The 12,591-nt window shown below is 45.2% G+C and overlaps 1 protein-coding gene across 7 annotated transcripts in view; it reads right to left on the bottom strand.

Annotated features, from left to right (window-relative positions):
* The window catches only part of fynb (FYN proto-oncogene, Src family tyrosine kinase b), an 84,725-nt gene that overhangs the window by 9,884 nt on the left and 62,250 nt on the right, over nt 1-12,591 (bottom strand). For 5 of the 7 annotated variants that reach the window (XM_085134207.1, XM_085134208.1, XM_085134210.1 and 2 more), the window contains 4 exons: nt 12,192-12,290; nt 5,969-6,072; nt 5,513-5,662; nt 995-1,159 (listed from right to left, as the gene is read on the bottom strand). In XM_085134207.1, coding sequence (XP_084990333.1) covers nt 995-1,159; nt 5,513-5,662; nt 5,969-6,072; nt 12,192-12,290 — 518 coding nt within the window. Of the gene's footprint in view, nt 1-492; nt 649-994; nt 1,160-5,512; nt 5,663-5,968; nt 6,073-12,191; nt 12,291-12,591 lie in introns of all 7 variants that reach the window. The other 2 variants (XM_085134212.1, XM_085134211.1) reach the window with 2 other exon arrangements.

Raw genomic sequence — 12,591 nt, 5'->3', positions numbered from 1 at the left:
GGACTGGTAACCTGCTGCTACAGTGGCCCAGAGAGGTCAAACATACTGCAACTGAGAAACCATCAGCAAATCGAGAAATACTGCAAAAGCACACAAAAAGTATTGTTGTGTGTGTTTGTGTGTACTTTTGCTGAGTATTTTCTGTTTGCTGGTGTTTTCTTAAGCTGCAATGCATTTCACCTTTCAGGGCCACCTCAGTGTTCAACTGGAATATTATAAGAATGCAAACATACACTGTGGGGTGGAAAACTATTCTTATAGGTATCAGCTGATTTTCAAAGAGACTTTATAGTTTCTGTCTTAAGAAACTAAAACAAAAATCCTGTGGGAGTGCTGGATAGGGATAAGAAAGCTCCAGGTTGCATCTGAAATGGCAAAATAGCTTCTTGGCACAATTATGACTACATAGATGAGCATAAAGGAGCCTCTCCACCTGTACTTGTGGGGTGGGCCAGAGTGAAAGTTTCAAAGTTTTGTCTTGAATTTTCTTACCATAAAACACATCGGCAAAACATCCTGTTCCCAGCTTTACTTCCAACTCAAGTGCGTCTCTGCTGATCTCCCAGGCATCATGACTCAAGCCCACAGTGTCAGGGATGTAGTTCACACACACGCCCGTTAAATTAAAGCACAAACCATCTGCACTCTCTACGGGGGTGGGGAGGGGGTGGGTGGGAGGTAAGGCAAACAGGGTTAGGGGAAAGGAACATGCAGTGAGGTACACATGGAAGGAGGCCACCTTTAGGCTGTGAGAGTTTCCTGACACACTGGATGATTTTTCCAGATTATTTTGGCAGAAAAGTTTGGAAAACAAGGACAATTTGAATGGCAACACCCTCAATCTAAGAATTACCAACATTTTTGCCCCATGTTCTCATTTGATCGAACCCAATCAGATTATTGGCCTGTGTTTTGGATTGTGTCTGGTGTCTCCGTCAGTTCTGTGTGGCTCCTTCCGAGTGGCCCCCTTACTCGGAGGCGACTCGATCCGTACCCATCCAAACCTCCCCAAACTGCCCATTCCCGAGACGCTTGATCAGCTGCAGCGACTCCCGTGGGATCTCCCACACGTCTTTGGTTTTGACGGACAGGTCAGCGAGGCGGGGCATGCCTTTGTGGCAGGGAACCACCAAGCGACAGCAGAGCCCCGCGGCTCGATCTGCACACAGCACACGGCAACGCGCAAAAAAGAGCAGAGACAGAGAGAGGGAGATGTACAGAGGGTTAGCGCAGCACCCTGCAGGAGACAAAGACAAGCTTCAGAGTAGCACGACAACTGGAAGCATAGTAAACATCAAAGCTGAGAACCAGCGCCTCTGTTTTCACTTTCTGGAGGGCACATAAGCTGATTACAGGTGAAAAGATTCAGGATGTGGCCTCTTTCATCCATCTTGATCATCAGATCAATCAGTTTGCTTACAAGTCACACGCGTCTCATACTTATAAAATTAGAGCATTGTGATGTAGCACTGGCGGATGAACTTTCAGATGAACTTGTTAAGTATATTCTTCCTAATAGCAAAAACAAATAGAAATCTATTAAAATGTTCTCATTTTCTATAATATGATTTCAGAGCATAGTTAGAGTTGGAAGTCTACCCTCTGAACTCCCAACAATCTGTAAAACAAGCGAGTAATGATTTCTAGACTGTTGGGTGGGGTGGTGAAGGGGTTAAAACAGCAGACCGAGATACAAACGCCAGCTCTGACATGTAGCCAAACAGCCAAACTGGGGGTCGGTTGTCATTTCAAATTGCTGGCAGTCTACCTCTGAGTGTGCTATAAGTTCACAAGCATCATCTGTTGCTGGAAAGCTAAAATAAAACAGTACTTAGCTCTGCAGTTACAGCTGAAATTTAAATGACTTTAATGGTTATTTCTGGCCAGGGTTGGTAGAGTATCACAGTATAACACACTATAACAGTAAACGTCTTCAACACTCAATAGCAACAAGCAGAACTAAAGGCTCCCTGTGGCTAAGGGCATGGTGACGTGCACACGGTTTACGATAACAATGGCCATTTACGTAAAGAGATAGCTGCACGGGAAAATGTATATATTTATAGTTATGGAACGTTAAATCATAGGTACTTTGTGTACTATGAAAAGCATTATCGACCACACATTATCGATACTTGTTTAGGACGATGAGTGCCCTTTCCATTTAGATAAGGCCTGTTTGCTGTCACTTTAGCTGATAACACCATGACATCTATGTGCTCGTTCAAATCATTCTTTCTTATACTCTGAAGTCTCATGTTTGAGGTCAGAGTTTCCGCAGGCATCCTCACGCTGATATTTAGATATTGCCTTGACAGCAATGATAAAGTGACCCTTGGTTTTATCCTCACGGTCACTGGTAAGACCCCAGGGTGTTTGCACAGGGCAGTAAAGATGAGATAAAGGCCCGCGTCTCACCCACAGGAGTGTTAAACCTGGAACCCGGCCATCAAAGCCCATCTGGGCCACCTGCCTGCTGCCACAGCTGCTCCGCTCAAACATCAATACGCCTCTGTGTATTCTCCACTGACTGTCATAAAAGCTGTCAATATGTGCACCGTCTCCACGGAGAAAACACAGAAGCAGAGGGTGTTTCACAGAAAGAGGTGGCGGCTTAAAGTGTGGAAAGCTCATTTTATTTTGAAGACCAAGTTAGTCTTTGTGATGCTGCTGAACTTGATTTTGCCTGCTCATAAATGTGTTATTGCTGACAGTTATTAAAGTTTATGTTCTGCTCTCTAATCAATTACAAACCTGAGCAATTCCCAACACCTGGTTTTGGTAGAATGATGGTAGGATCGTACACAAATCCATTCAGTGCCTTATCAAATCAATTTATCACAAAAAAAATAAATAAACAGAATATAAAAGTAGACAGGGCTAGCTTGTTAACCGTTTTATAATCGCAATAAATCATTTCAGAGGATTGTTTCCTGGTCTTCTCTTGGGTCAGTTGCCTTTAAAGACATTATTACGCAACCAGAATGTGAATGAGTGAGAGCAGATAACAACACTCCTACTGTAATTTGTTCCACTGAAGCCACTGATTCTATCAATGCATTTTAATAAAACATTATTTATATGGTACCAATTCACAAGAAGGCATTTGACCTTATAAGGTAAAGACCAGAGAGTGATCTTGACATCAGTGGGATGCAAAAAGCAAAAGCATCATCATGAACAGCAGCCATTTATTTGTAAAAACACACTTAAGGAATCGGATCTCTATAACTAAAAATGCAAAACGATAAAAATTAAAAACAAAACAACAAACAAAACTCAGTACTCCTCTAAACTGACTATTTTATTTGATCACGTGCAGCTTCTAATTTTCTCTCTCGTGACTAGCAGAAATGCTAGGTTTGATTCTCAGCCTGTTAGTGAATTTGGCCAGATTAGCAGCCAAGAGTTATTGCTTTCTGACCCCTGCAGGTGATGCGAAGAACAGAACAACGCTCTACGATGGCCGATATGCTCCTCGGCTCTTCAGCAACATGTAAAATAGCGCAAAGCAGAAAGCAATAAAAGCATAAGCCCTGCAAAGAGTCAAGGTTATTTGCAAAGGTGTGCTCCATATGCCATTTAGAGTGGCGATAAAGTGCAGGACGGACAGTTAATGTGCCATGACGCTAACGCATACAGAAAATCCATGGCACTGATTTTAGGACTTCAAGAGATCAATATGTCAATGACAACTGGAGCGTGACTGGAAAAGCACCGTTCTTAGTCAAAGGGACGCAGAATGAGAGAGATCAAACACAACAAATGAGCATGCTTTCAAAGAAGTACAAGTAGAAGTGAGACAGTGAGAAAATGCTGAAAAACAGAATCCGTGTTAACAAGTAATAAGTAAAACATATATGTGTCAGTGCACCAGTGGGGTGTCCGTCTCCAATAAGATCAATATGAACCCCAGGATGGGCTCACAGTGGCTCTTCAGGGTGTCAGAGTGCTCTCTCTGTGGCCTCTTGTTTGCTGCATTAAAAATTAATGTGAATCCAGTTGCACGTGAGACACAAACTAGCAGGTATTCCAACACAGGCCATGTCTTTGTGTCTCACAGTACGAGTCATCTTCTATTCCTGTATGTGAAAATGCAATAACAGCGTAACAGTGTTTGCTTAATGCATGTTCGGTCAATTCACAGAAACGGACACCACACAAAACACTTTCCTATTTGGGCTTGTGAAAATGGGGTCACAGTGTCAGTGCTCTGCATCCACCAACAAATCTCTCTACGGCAACGTCTGTCTGGAAAGGCATTTCTCCCGTTTGATCTGCTTGTTTTCAGGCCAGCGATGCACTTTCTTGACATCTGCATCATACATTCAACATTTCCCAGTACAGCATTAAATATTACCAGATTATCATCTGAAATGAACTTAAATTTATGTGACCATTCCTGTCTACCTGGACTGAAGCAGAAAGTACCAAGCTGAATTTCCTAAAACCTGGTGGACAAGTGGAGCATGTAAAAAGGATAAACACATTTAAACCTGGACGATTTTTGTTAAGATCAACCTATTTTATTTGGTTGGTTTTCTAGGTTCAAATTTATTCTTATTATCTTACACTCGGCATTAGTGAGGCTGTTTTAGCTCTGTTCCCTCTCCATTTAGACTGACTGACTGACTGGTTGTCCATCTAACAGCATATATACATCTATATCAAAAAAGGGAAAACTAATAGCTTTAGTGGAAGCATTGTACTGTAAGCGTAGCGTTTAGAATATTAGATATATTAGATAATATTAGAATATTATGAATATTATTTAACACATAGTGAGTCAGAAAGGTGACTGAAGATCATGGGAATCATCCAGCAGCCTACACCTACTGCAGCACAATTAAGGGAGGATTCAGGGTCACCTGATCCAGCCCTAACTATATGCTTTAGCAAAAAGGAAACTTTGAAGCGGGAGACAGATAGTGTCTGTCTCCTGAATTAAGCTGGTTCCACAGAAGAGGGGCCGGAAAACTAAAGGCTCTGCCTCCCATTCTACTTTTAAATGCTAAATATATAAGTATACATACTTTAAATATATAAATATATAAGGATTAACACACAAACTTAGCCCTATACCTCTACAAACATATAAAACCATATTGTATTATCTCATGTTATATTTTGTCCTAACAAACAGGAGAAAATCCAAACAGACCAGAATGAGAATATTTTGAAATTCTTCAAATTTACTTGAATAAATAATGACAATGGCTCATATTCAACGTTTTCTGAAACAAAGAGCTCTACACCTGCACAGACTCTTCCTTTAGCCATTCTCCACCTCTCCATCAGCTTTAATGACATTCGACCAAAACGGCACTGAACACTGTTGTGGCTCATGTGGAAGAAGCAATTACAATCTAAAATCATTCAAACTGAACAGTCACACATTTATAAGAACAAACTGCAAAGCTACCTTTTTTTTAAGTGGACCTTAAATACACAACAAACAAAAATAGTTATAAGTTTACAGAACACAACAAATTATAGAATCTTTGTATTTTACCTGAATAGTGCTGAACCAGCTGCTGCAGTGTTTCAAACTGAGCCCTGGTAGTGATGTAGTAGCCGCCGCTGTCTAGCTTGCGGATCTTATAATGTTTGACGTGGTCGCCCTTGAGATCATCCCAGTCCCGTATGGATAAGGAAAAGGCACCTGAGGAAGACAGACCAGGAGGTTCGAATCACTGAACACAAAATTCCCATTCAACACTTCAGTACTCACTTCTACCCATCCAGTTCTGCTGCTATTCAAAAAGCAGAGGGTATCACACTACACTTTTACTACAAAAGTCTTATGGGAAATATGAGAGCTTAGAAAATACTCCATGCGTTCTACTTGTAATTACACCATCAGGCAGCTGTGAACACTTCTTACTCCTAAGTAGTAAATCTGTCATGGCATAAACACACACACTTACAGGTCGATGTGTGTCAGTGTGTCTGTGGTTTTTTTTTTTACCCTTTGTGGTTTCACTTTCTCGGATGAGATAGGTGCCTCGAGGGTTGCCAGTAGACAGTAGCTGCCTCTCTGCATCCTTACGGCCCAGTTTACCAAAGTACCAGCTGCAAATATAGGAAAAGAAGTCAAACACAGACACACTGCAGTCACTGTGTTCAAGTCATGTATAAGGTCACATCATAGTACTAGTATTTCCAGGGGTATTGCCAAAAATGGTTCTGACAAGGAATCAGAAAATCCCGGACAGTCTGATGATGCTAAAAGACTGTTAAGATAAGCGTAATTCTCAAGAGGCCATTCATTTGTCCAACACTGTTATCCACATCCTGAGGCCAAAATGTGTATGATAGCACTGGAACACGGGGTTTGTGATGTCATCACTGAGAGCCCTGCTGCCAGCTGACCTTTTAAACATTATGTAACACATGATGAAATCAACTCCGTGAATCGCAACCTTATTGTGGTGGAGGGGTTTGTGTGTCCCAGGGATCCCAGGGGCTATGTTGTCTGGGGGCTTTTGCCCCCTGGTAGGGTCTCCCATGGCAAATTGGTCCTGGGTGAGGGACCAGACAAAGAGCGATTCAGAAGACCCTTATGAAAAAAACACCGAGGGAACAGTTTACCCTGCCCGGGATAGGGTTACCGGGGCCCCGCCCTGGAGCCAGGCCCAGGGAGGGTGCCCGAGGGCGAGCGTCTGGTGGAAGGTGCTCCACCTGGAGACTCTGTTGTCCTGCTGGGAGACTTCAATGCTCACGTGGGTAACGACAGCGAGACCTGGAGGGGCGTGATTGGGAGGAACGGCCTCCCTGATCTGAACCCGAGCGGTGCTTTGTTATTGGACTTCTGTGCTAATCACAGTTTGGCCATAACGAACACCTTGTTCGAACATAAGAGTGTCCATAAGTGCACGTGGCACCAGGACGCTCTAGGCCGTAGGTCGATGATCGATTTTGTAATCGTATCACCAGACCTGCAACCATATGTTCTGGACACTCGGGTAAAGAGAGGGGCTGAGCTGTCAACTGATCACCACCTGGTGGTGAGTTGGATCAGGTGGCGGGGGAGGACGCTGGACAGACCTGGTGCACCTAAACACGTAGTGAGGGTGTGCTGGGAACGACTAGCAGAGGCCCCAGTCCGCGAGATCTTCAACGCACACCTCCGGCAGAGCTTCAACAGCATTCCGAGGGAGGCGGGGGACATTGAGTCCGAATGGACCATGTTAGGCGCCTCCATTGCCGAAGCTGCTGCATTGAGCTGCGGCCGCAAGGTGGTTGGTGCCTGCTGTGGTGGTAATCCCCGAACCAAATGGTGGACACCAGAGGTGAAGGGAGCCACCAGGCTGAAGAAGGAGTCCTATCGGGCTTGGTTAGCCTGTGGGACTCCGGAGGCAGCCGACAGGTATCGACAGGCCAAGCGGAATGCGGCTCGGGCAGTGGCTGAAGCAAAAACTCGGGTGTGGGAGGAGTTCGGAGAGGCCATAGAAAAAGACTTTCGGACTGCCTCGAAGAGGTTCTGGCAAACCGTCAGGCGTCTCAGGAGGGGAAAGCGGTGCTCTACCTGCACTGTGTATAGTGCTGGCGGAGCGCTGCTGACGTCGACTGAGAACATTGTCAGGCAGTGGAAGGAATACTTCGAGGACCTCCTTAATCCCACTGACGCATCTTCCGAGGAGGAAGCAGAGTCTGGGGATGAGGGGAATGACCCGCCAATTTCCGGGGGCGAGGTCACTGAGGCAGTTAAACAACTCCTTGGTGGCAGAGCCCCTGGTGTTGATGAGGTCCGCCCCGAGTTCCTGAAGGCTCTGGACGTTGTAGGGCTGTCCTGGTTGACACGCCTCTGCAATGTTGCGTGGAGATCAGGGGCAGTACCCGTGGATTGGCAGACCGGGGTGGTGGTCCCCATCTTTAAGAAGGGGGACCGGAGGGTGTGTTCCAACTACAGGGGGATCACACTCCTCAGCCTCCCCGGGAAAGTCTATGCCAGGGTGCTGGAAAGGAGAGTTCGTCCGCTAGTCGAACCTTGGATGCAGGAGGAACAATGCGGTTTTCGTCCTGGTCGCGGAACACTGGACCAGCTCTTCATCCTCTCGAGGATACTTGAGGGTGCATGGGAGTTTGCCCAACCAGTCTACATGTGTTTTGTGGACTCGGAGAAGGCATTCGACCGTGTCCCTCGGGGTGTCCTGTGGGAGGTGTTGCGGGAGTATGGGGTGTCTGGCCCATTGCTACGGGCCATTCGATCCCTATACAACCGTTGCAAGAGCTTGGTTCGCATTGCCGGCAATAAGTCGGACTCGTTCCCGGTGGGTGATGGGCTCCGCCAGGGCTGCCCTTTGTCACCGGTTCTGTTCATAATTTTTATGGACAGGATTTCTAGGCGCAGCCAAGTGGCGGAGGGCTTTCGCTTTGGTGGCCTCAGGATCTCATCTCTGATCTTTGCGGATGATGTGGTTCTGTTGGCCTCATCGGGTGAGGGCCTCCAGCTTGCACTGGAGCGGTTCGCAGCCGAGTGTGAAGCAGCGGGAATGAGGATCAGCACCTCCAAATCTGAGGCCATGGTTCTCAGCCGGAAAAGGGTGGAGTGCCCACTCCGGGTCGGGGATGAGGTCCTGCCCCAAGTGGAGGAGTTCAAGTATCTCGGGGTCTTGTTCGCGAGTGATGGGAGAAGGGAGCCGGAGATCGACAGACGGATTGGGGCTGCAGCTGCAGTAATGCAGACGCTGCACCGGTCCGTCGTGGTGAAGAGGGAGCTGAGTGTAAAAGCGAAGCTCTCAATTTACCGGTCGATCTACGTCCCTACCCTCACCTATGGCCACGAGCTGTGGGTAGTGACCGAAAGGACGAGATCGCGGATACAAGCGGCGGAAATGAGCTTCCTCCGAAGGGTGGCTGGCTTCTCCCTTAGAGATAGAGTGAGAAGTTCGGCCATCCGGGAGGGGCTCAGAGTAGAGCCGCTGCTGCTCCACATCGAAAGGAGCCAGCTGAGGTGGTTTGGGCATCTGGTAAGGATGCCTCCTGGGCGCCTCCTGGGTGAGGTGTTCCAGGCATGTCCCACCGGGAGGAGGCCCCGGGGCAGACCCAGGACACGCTGGAGAGATTATATCTCTCGGCTGGCCTGGGAACGCCTTGGTGTTCCCCCGGACGAGCTGGAGGAGGTGGCTGGGGAGAGGGAGGTCTGGGCCTCTTTGCTTAGGCTGCTGCCCCCGCGACCCGGCCCCGGATAAAGCGGATGAAGATGGATGGATGGATGGATGATGAAATCAAGTGATGATGAGACGGTCAACACTGATATTATGGATGGAGAGTAACACTGACAATCTACATTCCTACATTACATATTTGTTTCGAGTATCACAACATGGCAACGTGAGAGGAATAATTTGGAAAACGATTCATGCTCAATACTACCCAGCAGCTGTCTCTGCTCCCCTCACAGATTTCTGAGTTAATTATAAGTGCCCTTTCAACTGATGGATGTACTACAACCCTAAGCTCCATCAACAACAGCATCAATTACTGCTTTGTTAGCTACATTTAGCTACATTTTTATAGAAAAAAAATACACTGCTCAAAAATCTTAAGGGAACACCCGATCATCACAGTATAAGTTAGTCAGTTAAACTTTAGGGATATCAATCTGTCCAGCAAGGATGCATAAACTATTGTGAGTGGATTCTAAATGCTTTGGTGTAAATGAAAATAACAACAGGCACAGTATAAAATCAACAAGACTGTCACGGTCCTGGGTCGGTGACTCAGTGGTTTTGTATTTTTGAATTATTATATAGTTTCTGAGTTCATGATTTGTCCCTGCTAGTCTCCTAGTTTCTGTCTCAGTATTTCTAGCTCCCTAGTTTTTTAGTATTTGCTGATTTCAGCTTTTGTTATGTGCCTTCCCTGTGTTCCGTGTTGTGTCTAGTCTGTGCCTTCCTGTCCCACGTTTCAGGTCTCTATGTTCTCTTTGTGTCCCCGGTCATTGTTTTAAGCTTACATGTCTTGAGTTCAGCCTGTGTGTTTCCTGTTTTACTTTGATGGTCCTGGTCCTTTATCAGTGTAGTCTACTTTACTTCCTGTGTCTCGTTATGTCAGATTAATCCCAGCCGTGTGTCCCTCTTGTTGTGCATTCCTGCTTCGTTACCTGGTGTGTATATAGGCTGTGTCCCAATTCAGGGTCTGCACGCTTGAAGTACGCATTTTAAGTGTGATTACGTCACCGCCACGCGGCGACGGCTGTCCCAATTTGAAGTGTACTTCAAATGCATACTCCAAATGCGCCGTCGATTACTCCAAATATCAAGTGTGGTCCGGTGCACGCTTCGTGGTCCCATATATCCCACAATTCATAGCGCGGCGGTGGGTGTGGATAATTTTGCCGCAAAATACGGCAGAAGGGAGCGGCTGAAGAGTGAACTGTCAAAAGTAAGTACTGAATATGACGTCACTTATTCATGTGCGAATGTTTAATAACGAAGAACATTAAAACATTACTGTTGGCCACATGTCAGCAAAGTTGTGTGACATTAGTGATGTTTGTACTTTTTGTAAAGCCAACCAAGTTAACGCTGAAATATACCTATCTATCTATCTATCCATCTATCTATATATAATAATCTGACAATACTATAATATTGGGCATATTATATTTACATTACCACAGTGAGATGATTTTAGTCTCATGAACAACATTAGCTAATTGTTATTTACTAACTAATCTTGAAATGGCTGTTCAGTATAGAAATGAAGCCCAACAATCATGTTTTACAGTCCTGTGGTCTCAGCCTCAGATACTCAACTAATCACTGTGATGTCATGACAAAAATGAATGACCAACAAAATTTTTTTTCTCCTTCATTTCTGTCAAACAAAGGTGTATGTAACGTTTCTCACGGTTAGTATCATGGTTGCTAGGCAACCTGAACAGCGCGACGAAGGCTAGACCGTCCCATTTCACACGCCTCTCACTTCCGCACTTCTCGTACTTATAGTACGCACCGTACGTAGTACGCGTAGTACTACGCGTAGAACACAGCCATAGTGTGTTCTTCCCTTTGTTCAGTTTGATCATCTGCGTTTCCTCCTGCATGTTATCATCCTCTGTGTTTCCTTTGGATTACCTCTGTCCTCGTGTTTCCAAGTTTTCTAGTTTCAGGTTCGTGTTATCGTATGCTTAGTTTTTGCCAGTTTAGGTTTTGGTTAGTTTTCTCTGTTCAACCATCAATAAAGGCTTTTGTTATCATCCACCTTCGTCTCAGTTTGCCTCCACTTGGGTTCTCAGCCTCAATCCTTCCATGCCATCTGCCCCGACAGACGTGACAAAGACAACCTCCAAAAGAGATCGTCGTTCTCTCCTTGTCCCCCTGACTCAATTTTCTTTAGTTTTTTGTTTTCAATAGGATCCTTGTCACTACTGGTAGCATGAGACAGTACCTGTAGTCCATTCAAGTTGAGGAAGTAGTCTGGCTCTTTTAGAAAGGCACACAGGGTTTGCTGCATCTCCTAATACAGTCTCACAAGTGTTCAGGAGTAGCAAGAGACATGAGAAGAGCTGGGCAGGGATATATACATGCACTAACCCTGAAGCTGGACCAGTATGTACTTCTTTGTGTGAGCAGGGGTATCACTACCAGAGCCCTCCAAAATGACCTCCAGTGATCTACTTGTGCATGTTTCCCAACAACATGCCAGAATCAGATGCTATAAGGTTGACATTAGTGTCCTTTATCAGGCCCTGTGCTGACAGACCAACACCATATTGTTTGAATGGCATTCGCCAGAGAACACCAGAACTGGCAGGTCTGCCACTGGTGCTTCATTCTCTTGTCCTATGTGAGCTCTTGTTAGCTTACCACTGTAGGAAAATGCTTCTCTACAAAGCTAAATGCACAAGAATAATATAATTCTTCACAGTGAATTGACTGAATCTTGATTCAGAAAAACATCTGTGTGGAAGAATACAATAATCCATCCATTTGATGTCTGAATCAAACATAATACTCTTTATAGTGTCACATAAATGCCATTTTATAAGGCCAGTAGAAAAGCTTGCCTTGAGTATAAAGTATAAACTGTTCCTCTCTCCTGAACTTCCTTTCTCAGAAGGTTAACGTGCGGCTGTCAGTCTGAAGCTTCACATCCACTAATCTCAAAGTACTTCAGAGCACATTCTCGATGAAACTCAGCGGGTATGAACAAGTGCACGCTCACACACATATGCTACTTACTCTTCAGCCTGGATAGAGTCCACTGGAGCCACATAATTACTGGGAATGTAGCCGCTGCCACCGGTGGTGAGGGAGCGAGCATCCCACCAGTCCCCTTCACTGAAAGACAAAAAGAGGAATAGGGTGAGGAAAGGAGAACATTCATACAACTTCATTTTATATGAGCTGACATGCTCTGGTCCACTCACTTGTGCAACATATATAGAACTCTATAATCCCTATATAAGTTTAAAATTAAGAAACAGCTAAAAGAAATGCACGTTATCAAAGAACAGCTCAATGAGTTCAGGAGAGCATATTTTAGCCGCTGAAGTAAGAACATAATGATGATATAATAAAGATGTATTTTTTTTAAGCTGAAGCTGGTCCTGATGTTTCCTAACGAGACGAGGAAGAAACT

Source organism: Neolamprologus multifasciatus, chromosome 15, assembly GCF_963576455.1.
Source record: "Neolamprologus multifasciatus chromosome 15, fNeoMul1.2, whole genome shotgun sequence".
Classification (NCBI taxonomy): Eukaryota; Metazoa; Chordata; class Actinopteri; order Cichliformes; family Cichlidae; genus Neolamprologus; species Neolamprologus multifasciatus.
This window is presented reverse-complemented; position numbering and strand designations above follow the sequence as displayed.